A 13033-nucleotide genomic window follows, 5' to 3' on the forward strand; every position below is an offset into this window, starting at 1 on the left:
AGACAAGCAGGCCTAGGGCCCAGGCTGGTGTTAGTAAATATTTTAAGCATACAAAGTTTGTTTTAGGCATATTTCAGCATATTGTTAAACTTTTCTTTGAGATAGGGTCTCATTGAATATTGAAGGCAGAACGTGGGAGGGTTTTGCTTTGAACTCTTTTAGGCTAATCATTTAGTAAAACAGAATCAGTTTGGGTTTTGCTCAATTTCAAGCCATAAGGAGTTCAAAGAGTTGGTGTAGTGATCCCAGCACTGGCGGGGCGTTTGGGCGTGGAGGGAGGCATGAGGCAGCTCAAGACCAGGCTGGGCAACAAGAGAGCCCATCTCAACACAAAACAGCAGTAGCAACATGTGGACAGACCACAAAAGTGGGCAAGGGCAGAGATGCTGTCCGGATGTTACACAGTGGAGCTCACCAGATACTGGGAGCCCTGGGGGACAGAAGCTGACGAGGAGGGAGGAACGGTGGAGCTCCAGATAGTGGCTTCTTCGTTACGGGCTAACCATCATGGATTTGTTTCTAGTGGTGAGCTAGCTGTTGCTGCTTCTCTCCCATTCCCCAACTCTTCCTTCACCCTTCCCATCCCCTTCGTGACCACACACACACACACACACACACACACACACACACACACACACACACACCTCAGCATACATTCCCCTTTCCACACATGAAAGAAACTGGTATAATTAAAAAAAAAACATTTAAGTCTTAGAGGGTGAAGAGAATAATCAATATTTATATAGCTTCTTAGATTACAAAGCATATTAAAATAATCATTTTATTGTTTCATATAATACTCTTTTTTTTTCCCCTTTCAATGCTGGGGTTTGAACTCGGGGCCTCAAGCATGTTAGGTTGCCTTCTCAGAAGAAACAGAGCTGCCAGGCCTTCAAGGGCTCAGTCCAATCTGTGCCTCAGGAGGTCCCAAAGCCATCCTGGATGTAAAGTTAGGTGGGATGAAGGGGACTTTCCTTCTTGGTGGCATGGAACAAACAAATGTTTAAGAATAAGGTAGAGAAAGGTTTGAGGTGTACACCCCACCTCTGACACCCAGGTGTGCCTACTGGGTGAGTGCACCACACACACACACACACACACACACACACACACACACACACACACACACTCTGAAGGCAGAACCATCAGCTGGAGAGAAAAGAAGCAAAGCATATTCGAACAGTGACCTCACTCACTGGGAATTGCTTCTCTCTCCTTTGATCCTTGCTCTGCATTTGGTCTGGAATCCTCTCCCCCTTTGTCAGCCCACACAAAGCCCTCTGCAAGCTGAAACTCAAGACACAAGTCCGCGCTGCATTCTGCAGAACTATAAAGGGGCAGAGAAATATGCTTATAGATTGAAATAGAAAGACTCTCTCAGCCTTCTGGTAAAGTTGCCTAGATTTTCTCCGGGCTAAGCGTCTGGCTGGTCAGTCAGCCTGGAAGAGATTTTGTGAGTTTCCTGTTTGACAAAATTCCCACAGGAGCAGTCTGCTGTGTCAGCCGTTCAGATTCTGCAACCTGTCAGAAAACATGCGTGGAATTGAGACAGAGACGACTTTCCTGTAAGTATGAAGCATCAGGTAATAGACCAATAGTTGATTTGAAGAGAAATTGGGAGACAGAAGTGCTTCTGGCTTTTATTAAAATAAATTAAAGAACAGTCAAGTTAAATACACAAATACACAGTCACTGAAGTGTTTAATCTTCACGCAGCTTTTCTAAATATCTGAAGTAAAAAGTTTAAATGCCATAATATTATGCATTTAACCTAATTCAGCCAACGCTACTTTGTAGTTAACTCTAATCTATTATGCTAATTATTAAATGCGAAGTAACGATGGTTACAATGTCGAGTGAGCTGAAATAGCCTGGCTTCTATCCACACACATTCTGAAACCGTCTGGAAACACGGCACATTCTTCAGAGTGACGGTTTAGAGACTTAGCCAGAGACTGCCCTTACCAGCTAACTCGTTTACTTCTGTTTGGTTGGAGAGAGCCTCACAGTGCACCCTCAGCCTGGCCTTGAACTCTATAAGGAGCCAAGGTGACTTCGAACTTCGACTCCAGGGAGGTGTGATTACAGCTGTTTTTGTCTATGCTGGGAAGGAAACCCAGGACTTCTGCATATCAGGCAAGAACTGCATCTATTCAGTCACATCCCCAGCCTCTCATAAGGGTTTAACTAACGTAACTAAAGCAGATCTACTTTAAAAATGTAGAATACACAACCATTCTTTGATTTTTTTTTCTTTTTCTTTTTAATCTAACTGTAATCAGGTCAGAAATGAAATACGAAGATATCCACCGAGGCAAAGTACACCTCTACTACTAGCAAGATCTTTAGCTATTTTGACAAATGACAGCAATAGTATTCTACATATGTATGAACTATACATATTTTCTATGTCCAGCAACAGGGATTTGGGTTCCATCAACTTTTAGAGAGTGGGTGTTAAGACAAGGGCTTGCCATAATGACCAGGTTGGCCTCCGACTTGTCCTTTGACCGTCACATGTGAGATCTCCCCTGCTCCACCGACTATACACACACAAATAGGTTAAAAAAGAAGAAACGAGAAAGCATGGTGCACCAGGGACAGCCTTAGAGTGGGCAGTCGGTGATTCAGGAACATTATTGTCATGCGGTGGGTGATTCCTTGTAGTCTGTCCACTATTGATCAACTACTGGATTTTCTCAAGCTCGCTGTAAAAGCAGAATCCGCAGTGCCTCACAAGATGGAGAAGAGTCTGCCCTGGAGTGAAGAGGCTACCTTAGACCGTCTCTTCCGGTCAGCATGCTGCCACCATGTAAATGCCGAGGAAAGATAGTCCAGGCTGCCCTGAGAAGAGACTGCAGCGTGGAAGCTGAGTGGTGTCCCCTCTGTCAACAGCAGCCGGCAGATCTGCTCCTGCTTCAGGATGTTATGTGGTCAGCTGAAGGGAGACGGCAGATGAGATCCTTCCCTAATGAAAGCGTTAGCCGGCAGATTCGCAGTGCCTGAGGAAATACGGCTCTGATGAATTGCAAACCTGCTCCGTATGTGCGCCATTTTGGCATTAGGACATTTGAAGAGAGTGTTCTAGGAGACAGAGTTGGCATGGGAAAGGCACGGGGAAAGGAATCAGAAAAATCAGAGCGACGCGCGTCTCAGCGGCACCTTCATTTTCACGCCGCTCGTTTGCACCGGGAACACTGAGCGTTCCTGTCGTGTACAAAAATATCTACATATTAAATGGGTGCACTGGGAAGAACGGGTTCCCTAAATGTTAGGAAGGTGATCAAATTTTAACTGGAGGACTTGTTTTCTTCCATCAGGTGTTGGGGAGATGTGGCTTCCCGGTATAAGAGGCAACAGTTGATTCTAATAGCAGAACAAGACAAAAACAAGAAAGTAAATTGGAAACCATTTCTACAGGTACCATTTGGGTTAAAATAACAACAAAAAGACACACCGCAAAAGAGGGCGAAACTCACCAATTTTAAAATTATGCTTACTCGCTTATCCAAAAACTGTGCTCCTCTGATTCTTGGATGGGAAATTTGCTTCTGTGAGCTATCTCAGGGTTCTCATAGACATACTATTGCCTACTTCAATATGGTATTTCTGAGTGTGCTGTCAAGGCTTAAAAGATTTTCACCAGCTATTCCACAAGAATCCCTGGAAACAGCATTCTGTCTTTTGACAGCGGTCTTAAGGAAGTCGTTTCTTATCATGCAGAGACATAGTTGAACTCCTGAAGCCAAGTCACGGGAGCACAAAGACCCTTGTGTAACCTGTCCCCCTTCCCCCTTCCCTTTCTTTTAAATATAACGGTAACAGAACGGCAGCATCCATCAGGGAAAGGAAGCCGATATGGAACTCCCCTTTAGGAGTGACGTTTATTAGGAGAAAGGGCCTCCGGACCAAGATTGAACCTTGAGGTTGTGGGGGAGATGTTAGACAGCAATGGAACAATATATGTGAGAGGCCATTATGACAGGACCTTCAAGGGAAAGAAAGGCTTCCGTATAAAAGTAGCGGCGCCAGGCGCCAGACTCAAGAATAAGGATATGAGAGCCAGAGAGAAAAAGAGATAGGGGGTGCAGAGCTACCTTCAGACAAAATGCCCAGGACAACCCCTAGAACAAGGGAGCATCAGGGCTTTCAATGCTTTCAAAGGGTGGTGGGAGTTTTGACGTGAATCCACATGAATCAGCTCAACATAGCATACACGACAGAGCATGGTTGAGCCAGGTACAGGTCAGGACCATAGATTACAGGCTATAGAAAACACCATGGAACAGCTTCTGTGCTCTGTCCCAGGGAGCGCTGCAGGTGGAGGCGTGGCCTGATCTCTTCAGGGGATCTGACCTCTTGCAAGAGTGACCACTGTCTTTAAGAGCAGGCCTGTGTTCTAGCATTATCTTTGTCAAAATTCTCTTTTTTGGGGGGGGGGGTGCGACTGGTCTTTTATGGGGATCCTCTCCACTAGGATTGCAGAGAACATGCAATACACAAGCCTCTACCACTCAGCAGCATCTCTAAATGTCCCCCTTGTTTTGGAGACAGGAAAACAGGATCTCCATATGTAGGCCAGGTCAACCTTAAACATTCACTGGTCTTCCAGCCTTGGCCTACAGAATGCAGGATGCTGATATTACAGGCGTGTATGATCACAACCAGCCAGTCCATCTGTCCATCCTCTGTCCATCCTTCCATTCTCCATCCCTGTCTCCCCCACCTCTCTCTGACCTTCTCTTGGCTAGGTCTCAGTAGCACCAACTTCCTAGGTAGCCAAGACAAAGAGCATGGTCCTTGAATCTCTGACCCTCTTGCTTCAGTCTCCCCAGTTCTGGAATTCCAGAACCAAGGACCTGTTTACACAGTGCTGGGCAACTCAGGGTTTCTTTCATGTTAGGCAAATGCTCTGTCAATGTAACTTGTGCCCGGCTCAAATTCCTCGAGCTCGGGTCCTTGTCTTCCGGTCCTCTCGGCTTTGCTCTCTGGGGCTCTTGCTTGGGCTGCGTTAAGGTATCGCAATGGGCACCATATGGGACCCACTATGCATGAGCGGAGAGAACACAGTTTACCAAGGAAGCCCACCAACACCAAACATGATGGTGGTAAATCTTGATAAATGAGGCTACCTAACGCCTGCTGTACTTCTGGTTCTTACTCTCTGGTTGACAGCGGGCCTTGAGAATCCTCTGTCACAGTGGTTCTCACTCTGTGGGTTGCTACCATTTTGGAGTCAAATGACTCTTTCATAGGGGTGACCTAAAACCATCAAGAAACACAGATATTTACATTATGATTCATAGCAGTGACAATATGACAAAGTATCAACAGAAATACATTCATGGTTGGAGGTCACCACATGAGGGAACTGTATTAAAGGGTTGAAGGGAGTATCCTCGCCCACGACAGAGGTGGGGATGGGTGAGGGGTTCTCAAAGCAGCAGGCATTTCCTATACATTCATACCGTATTTCAGATCATTGTCTCAGACTTATCCCCAAGCCCTAATCTTTATTAAACTTCTAAAGACTTTTTATTCTAATGTGTATGAGTGTTTTGCCTGCATGTATGTGTGTGTGTGCCACATGTTTGCCTGGCACATGTGGACGTCAGAGGAGGGCACCAAAGCCCCCAGAGCTGGAATTAGAGAAGGTTGTGAATCACCATGTAGAGTTCAGAAGGCTGGGAACTGAGCTAGTGTCCTCTGTAAGAGCAACAGGTGTTCCTAACCACTGGGCAACATCTTCTGCCCCAAGCCCTAATCTATTTGTTATTTATGTGTAAGGGCTAGGACTGACTTGAAAGCAATTAATAGTGAAAAGTAAAATGGCCTGTGCAAATAAAAATGTGGATGCCTGGCAGCTTTGTATGCATGGAAACGAACACTAAACAACTAAAAATTAGATCGAAGATGGGAGATTAATCAAATAAAAAATGCGTCAATTGTCAGTCGTGGATAAATTGAAAATTACCTTTTGGGTTTATTGATAAATAACAGTTCTCTACTTTATTTTAATGAAATGTAACAAACACCTTTTTTGTTACCTATTATTTATTTTTGGTGCTGATGAGGAGAAAAGAATTCAAGACAAACCTATCATAAAGTTTGTTTTAATTTTGAAGGTTTCCTCAGAGTCGATATTTCTCATGAGAGTCTGCCATCTTGTTCCGTCTAGCCCATTTTATGATAGATAGGTCTTGGTTGCTAGGCAAGTGTTCTATCACTGAGCTATCCCCGAGCCCTGGCTTCTTCCTTTTGATCTAGAAAAGTTTGTCCTTGGCTTCTAGGAAAGGCCTAGAAAAGGCCATCTTGGCTCCCTGCATGGGCAAGAGATGATTCTCTAGACCAGCGGTTCTCAGCTTTCCTAAGGCTGTGACCCTTGCATACAGTTCCTCATTGATGGCTGGCCCCAGCCATAAAATTATTTTTGTTGCTGTTTCATAACTGTGATTTTACTACTGTTAGGAATTATAATGTAAAAATCATAAGTATTCTTTGGGGGTCTTAGGTGGCCCCTGTAAAAGGGTTGTTCAATCCCCAAAGGGGTCACGACCCACAGGTTGAGAATCATGGATCTAGAGGCTACTGAAGAGGGTGGAATTCTGTCCCAGTGATGGCAAAATTCAATCCTGTTGTGATCAGGGTGCCCTTGTTAGGTTTTAGGTAGGCATCTGGCAGGATGTCTGTGCAGTTAATATAACAGAAAGGATGCAAGATCTGACTCAAGTGCAAGCTGGGCAGGATGCTGTTCACCTTCAATCCCAGTTGCTTGGGAGGCTGAGGCGGGAGGCTAACCTGGGAAACATGACAGCCCCATCTGTAGAGAAGTATGGTCAGAAGAAGATTTGCCAACAAGCGAGATATTTTATGGTTGTAGGTTTTATTACAGCAATCACCAATATTTCCTGAGATAAACGCAACTAAATCAGAACAGCAGCAACGAAAATGTCGGTGTTCCTCCTGTCTCACTTTGACAAGTGGAAAAGGGGGTTGGGGGGAGCAGTATTTCTAGATCGCTTCAAGTTGTAAACTGAGGTACCTGCTGACGCCTTCTGCTTCTTCCCTCGCCGCGGGCTTTTCTCTTCATTTGATCCTCTTGCAGAGAATCGAAGTAGGCACTGTCCAGTAGCTGGGCACAGGTCAGTCTGTCATCTGGGTTCATCTTCAGACATCCCTTCGCAGGGGGAGGAAAAGCAACATGGATATAAGATATGGGCTTACTCGGTTCCTGCGCATCCAAAACTCGGGCGAACAAGTGGGCCAGTGGTTTCAGAAGGTGGGCGTTCGCCTGGATGCGGGTGGTAGGCGCTCGGCGAGCACCCGTGCCGCTCTGGGTTTGATCTCCAGAACAACAGACACTGGGTGTCTGTAATCTTAGCATTCAGGAGGCAAGAGGATCAGGAGTTCAAGGTCACCCTTGACTACGAGAGTTTGAGGTTAGCCTGTGCCTCTGCCACATGAATCTCTGTCTCCAAAGAAATGATTAATTAAAATTAAACAAGCAAACAAACCATCACATTACTGAGTCCTTGTTTGGTTTATGTTTTTTTTTTCTTTTTTGAGAAAGCATGTCATGTGGCTCAAACTGTCCTTTAACCTGCAATATAACCAAAGAGGACTTAAAGCTCCCAGTCATCCTGTCTCCATTTCCCAAGTGTTGGGCTTAGATGCATGTGCCACAGCACCTGGCTAAGTTCTTGGAACTCCTTCATAGCTAGACATGCTCTTGGCACCCAGACATTCATGCATGCATGTGTGTCTATGTGTTCGTGCATGGTTCTGTATGTGTATATGTGTGCAGGCGTGCATGAGTGTGTATGCGTGCTAGTGTGTGTGCGTGTGCATGAACTCATTTATGCGTAGGGTATATGCGTATGTGCAGATAAGCCTGCTCATGTGAGCCTGTGGAGGCTGAGGTTGATGGGGGGAGTTGTTCTCCATCATCCCCCACCTTATCCATTAAGCAGGTCAGTACCCCGGCTAACTGGATTGCTTCAGAATGCCCCGTCTCTACCTTTAGAGAGCTGGGATCACAGGTGGGCCACCATGCCCCCTGGCATTTATGTGCTGGGGATCCAAGCTCAGGTCCTCACATTCGCACAGAAAATGCTTCATCCGTGGAGCCCTCTCCCCAACCTACCGCTCAGACTGTTAAGGGAAGATGCACAAATGAATCAGGGGTTGTCTCTGATCAGTGACATTTTTTCACTGTGAGCGGAAAGCAGTTGTCCAGTCCAGAGCCATCAGTGTCACCAGGAGCCCATTAGAAATTCTAGTTCCAGGTCCTACCCTCACCTTCCAAAGGGGAAGTGGTGGTTGGAGGCCAGGCTGAGTTACATGATACCTTAGCTTGTCTTCTGTTGGGGTTGGGGGGTAGATGGTTCAGGGGGTAAGGGTGCTTGATGCCAAGACTGGCAGGACTCTACACAGTGGAAGAAAGAACTTCCACAAGTTGTCCTGGAACCTCCACATACATGTTGTGGCATATTTGTACATACATACACGATAAAGAAAGATACAAGACCAAAAATTAGATCAAAGATGTAGGATTAAGCAAACACAAAATGTTTCAACCACCAGCCTTCTGATAAATTGAAAATTACCATGTGGGTTTATGAATAAATAACATTCATCTATTTGGTTTATTTCAGTGATATGTAATAAGTATCCTTTAAATATGTTAGATATTGGTTTTGGTGCTGTTGAAGAAATAAAAAAAAATCAAGGAATGTGGAGCAGTTGGTCATATTATATCCACAAGAGCAGAAAGCAGTGAATTAATGTTTCATGCTGGCCCAGCTCACTTTCTCCTCTCTTACACAATCCAGGATCCCCTGCTCGGGGAATGATTCCACCCACTGTGGGCAGGTTTTCTCATCTTAATTTAATCAAGGCAACCCCCACCCCAGGACATGCGCATAGGCCAACCTAACCTAGAAAATCCCTCATTGAGTTTCCTTCTCGAGGTTATCCTAGGCTACCTGCACGTCGGCAATTAAAGCTAACCATAGGCCAGGTGGTGGTTGTGCGCGCCTTTAATCCCTGCACTTGGTAGGCAGAGACAGGAAAATCTCTGTGAGTTCAAGGCCAGTCTGGTCTACAGAATGAGTTCCAGGCAGGGCAACCAAGACTACTGAGAAACCTGTCTCAGAAAACATAAACAAACAAACAAATAAATAAATAAAAGCTAACCATCACACTTTCAAATTCATACACTCTCATCTTGAATTTGCATTAATTATTCTGTGGGGTTTTCAATCTATCGCAATGCAGTCCACCAAATGGATTGTTCATTCAAAGACCATTCTCAGAGTCTAAGAAGAGGCTGCCATCTGAGACGCTCCAGAGCTTCAGGTGGAGAACAATGTTCCCCTCCCTCCCCCAAGACAGGGTTTTTCCTGTGTAGCCCTGGCTGTCCTGGAACTCAGAGATCCTCCTGCCTCTTCCTCCCGAGTGCTGGGATTAAAGGCGTGCGCCACCACCACTGGGCACTTGGTTAATCTTTTGAGCATTAACACTGATTTGATGGAGACAGGGCTCCTGAGTCCTCATCTTCCCAGCTAACAATTTTTGTAAAACAGGACGAGTCCTTAGAAGTCCCCCTCTCAGCCAGCTTCAACCTGGGAAAAGGTCTGAAGTCAGGGTTTGAGAAACAAGCTGCAAAGTCCAAGGTGGGGCCCTTTCGTTCTGAAAAGCGATTTAAAAGTTGTTTGTAGCCGGGCGATGGTGGCGCACGCCTTTAATCCCAGCACTCGGGAGGCAGAGGCAGGCGGATCTCTGTGAGTTCGAGACCAGCCTGGTCTACACAGCTAGTTCCAGGACAGGCTCCAAAGCCACAGAGAAACCCTGTCTCGAAAAACCAAAAAAAAAAACCAAAAAAAAAAAACAAAAAAAAACAAAAAAAAAAAGTTGTTTGTATGTAAGAGGGGTATGTGTGCATCTTTGTGGGCACACGTGTCATGGACCGAGTCGGGGTGGGGATGGGGTCAGAGGATAATTCTGTGAAGTTAGTGTCTTTGTGTCGGTTCCAGGAATCGAACTCAGGTCATCAGGCATAGGCACCTGCTTCGATCACCTCCTTCCTCATCTTACTATTTTAAATTGCTGTTCCCTACGGTGGTACTATATTCTGCACAGCTCCCCTCCCCTCTGTGCTGAATGACCAGGATCAATAATTGTAGCTATAATTCCCACATACCTTCATGAAACTTAAAGCCGCAGGCTGAACATTTGAGAATTTTTCTTCAAGAGTCTCCTGGAAAACAAAGAATTTCAAGTGTCACATAAACCCAAAGTAGTGAATATGTGCATGTATGTAGTATACATGTATGTATTATGTGTGTATGTATGTGCTTCATAGTCTTGGGGGGCTCCATTTACAGCCTTGTGCATGCAGGGCAAACATTCTGCCACTGAGCCATCTCCCAGCCCACAGTGTGTGTACTTGACAATTGGTGGGAGAAACTCCCTTAATGTGTTTGATGGCCCTTTTTAAGTTTTTAAACACGTTTTTACATAATTTTGTAGTCTAGTATAAAGGTTCAAGAGATATAAAACTAGAATTGCTGTCTTAATTTGGCAATGACTTACTCTTGGTGCTAGTAGTCCTGGAAGGGAAGGGGACATGGACGCTTCAAACATGAAATACGTCCCACCCGAGTCCTCCCACGGTGCTTGGCTGTTGGAGCCTGGCATATTAATGAGGGGCCTCTGACTTAGATACTGAGAAACACTGCAGCAGTCAATAGGAGGTGAAGCATCCCAGAACAGCAGGGAGGGGAGGAGACGGGGAAACTGTAAAGGTAATAGTAACACTCTACTCTTCAAACTGGGCAGCAGATGAATGAATTTGCTGTATCTCATTCTTTGCGTTAGACACATTACATAAATAATTCTTGTGTGACTTTTTCTGTTTTTCATGTGTGTGTGCATGCATGTTGCTCCACTTGTGTGGGGCAAGCGTGCTAGTGTGCGTGTGTGTGTTCACAGAGGCGAGGGCTGATGTCAAGAATCATCCTCTATGTCCTTCCAGCCTATTCCCCGAGGCAGGGTCTCTCAAACCCAGAACTCATCCATATGGCTAGTCTCTAGCAAGTTGGCTTAGGATCCACTTTCTGAGGTCTGTACTTTCTGAGGTTAGAACATAGGCAGTCACTACAGCTAGCCAGCCTTTATGTGGATCTGGGGGCCTCCAAACTCTTCCTCACACTAAATGAGACAAAAGCCTTAACTGCCAAGCCAGACCTCTTTTTTAACTTTTATCTTTGTAAGTCAACGTTTAGCCTCATATATTGGTGAAAAATTTAAAACTATATCTATACATATATATGCACACACACACACACACACAATCTTAGGTAATCGAGGCACACACGAAATTATGGACTTAAATCACACGCCACATGTCACTATCCGGCTTCTCAGGTTTCCCATTCTTGAGTGTCCCTGGCTGCAGCCCAGTGGGTGTGGTCATGCCTCTCCTGAAGGTTTTTCCTTTCCCTCCACTGGGCAAACTGGCAGACAGTTTGGAGATTGTTGTGGGAAAACCTTTTTGTACGCTGTGAAGATGTGTCTCTGACCAAGGCACCTTCTAATTGGTTTCATAAAGAGCTGAATGGCCAATAGCTAGGTAGGAAGAGTTAGGCAGGACTTCCAGGCAGAGAGAGGAAGAGGAAATGAATCCTGGTGTAAGAGACACGCCAGGGGACACGGAGAGAAAGCAGGAGGTGCAACATGGAAGAGAGGTAAAAAGTCATGAGGCAAAACATAGACAAATAGAAATGGGTTAATTTAAGTTGTAAGAGCTAGTGGGGGCAAGCCTAAGCTACAGGCCAAGCTTCATAATTAATAATAAGTCTTTATGTCATTTTTTATGAGCCGGTGGCCTAAAGAAAAACCCAGCAACAAGAGATGGTTTTTGTTGGTATTGGCCTGAGACAGAATTTCTCTATATGTCTTCCTGATTGGCTTGGAACTCACTATGTAGAATGGGCTGACCTTCAACTGTGGCATCCACCTCTTGCTTCCCTAGTGCTGGTATTCTAGGCTTGGATCACAACACCAAGATCAACATGGAGTTTGGGAAGTCAGACCCTGAGCTTAGGGGACCTGAGAGAGGGAACTAGACAAGGCAAGACTAGGAGCAGACATGCCCTTGGGTCAGGAGCTGCAAGGGTACAGCAGATTTTGTAGAATGAACTTCCATGAGAAAGTACAAATTATGAAACAAAGATTTGTTGGTTTGTTTGTTTTTTATGGAGGGTGGTGGGTAGCACAGAACCTCCTCTATGTTTCAGGCTAGACAGGAACCATGATCCTGCAGCTATTGCCTCCCAGGTGCTAGGATTTTAGGTACACTGAGCACGACTTGAAAAATGTTTTAATTTTCCTAAATTTATTTCTATCGCTCTTTGCTTTGCTCTGTAAGAAGAAAAACAACTGAGAGAGAACATATCTTCAAAATAGAAAACTGTTTAAGGACTTTATGAGAAAATAGTTATTTCAGGGAGAGTTAACCAAAACTATCAATGTGGTATATCAGACACCGAGTGTGACTTAAATTTAAATGTACGTGAACCGTGGAAGACACAGATCAGGCAAACTTATTTTCCTTCGCCATCTTTATTAGTTATTGTTTTAGTGTATATGTGGGGAGGTAGGTACACGTATGCCAATGTGCAAAAACACGTAGGTGTGTGAGAAAACCAGAGGAGGACACTGTGTGCCCTTTTCTTTTATACTCCTTTCTTCCTTGAGTTAGGGTCTGCCATGGAACCTGGGCTGACAGTCAGCAAGCCCCCATGTCCTCTGTTCCCACTGCTGGGGCTATGGGTATGCACAGGCACACCCAGCTTTCTGATGGGCGCTGGGTCCTCACACTTATACCGGAAGTGCTCTTAGCCTCTGAGCATCACTCTGTTCCTGTTGTGTGTGTGCTCGTGTGTGTGTGTGTGTGTGTGTGTGTGTGTGAGAGAGAGAGAGAGAGAGAGAGAGAGAGAGAGAGAGAGAGAGATTCACTATATAGTCCTGG

The 13033-nt window shown here is 45.2% G+C and overlaps 1 protein-coding gene across 1 annotated transcript in view; it reads right to left on the reverse strand.

Annotated features, from left to right (window-relative positions):
* Positions 1-1620: 1620 nt before the first annotated feature.
* Positions 1621-13033, reverse strand: part of Cdkl4 (cyclin dependent kinase like 4) — a 44354-nt gene continuing 32941 nt past the window's right edge. The window contains exons 8-10 of the mRNA XM_075955479.1: positions 10202-10258; positions 7043-7177; positions 1621-3366 (exon numbers count right to left, since the gene is read on the reverse strand). Of these exons, the coding sequence (XP_075811594.1) occupies positions 3265-3366; positions 7043-7177; positions 10202-10258 (294 nt within the window). The 3' untranslated portion in view covers positions 1621-3264. The remainder of the gene's footprint in view (positions 3367-7042; positions 7178-10201; positions 10259-13033) is intronic.

The sequence above is a fragment of the Microtus pennsylvanicus genome, chromosome 21 (assembly GCF_037038515.1).
Source record: "Microtus pennsylvanicus isolate mMicPen1 chromosome 21, mMicPen1.hap1, whole genome shotgun sequence".
NCBI classification, from domain to species: domain Eukaryota; kingdom Metazoa; phylum Chordata; class Mammalia; order Rodentia; family Cricetidae; genus Microtus; species Microtus pennsylvanicus.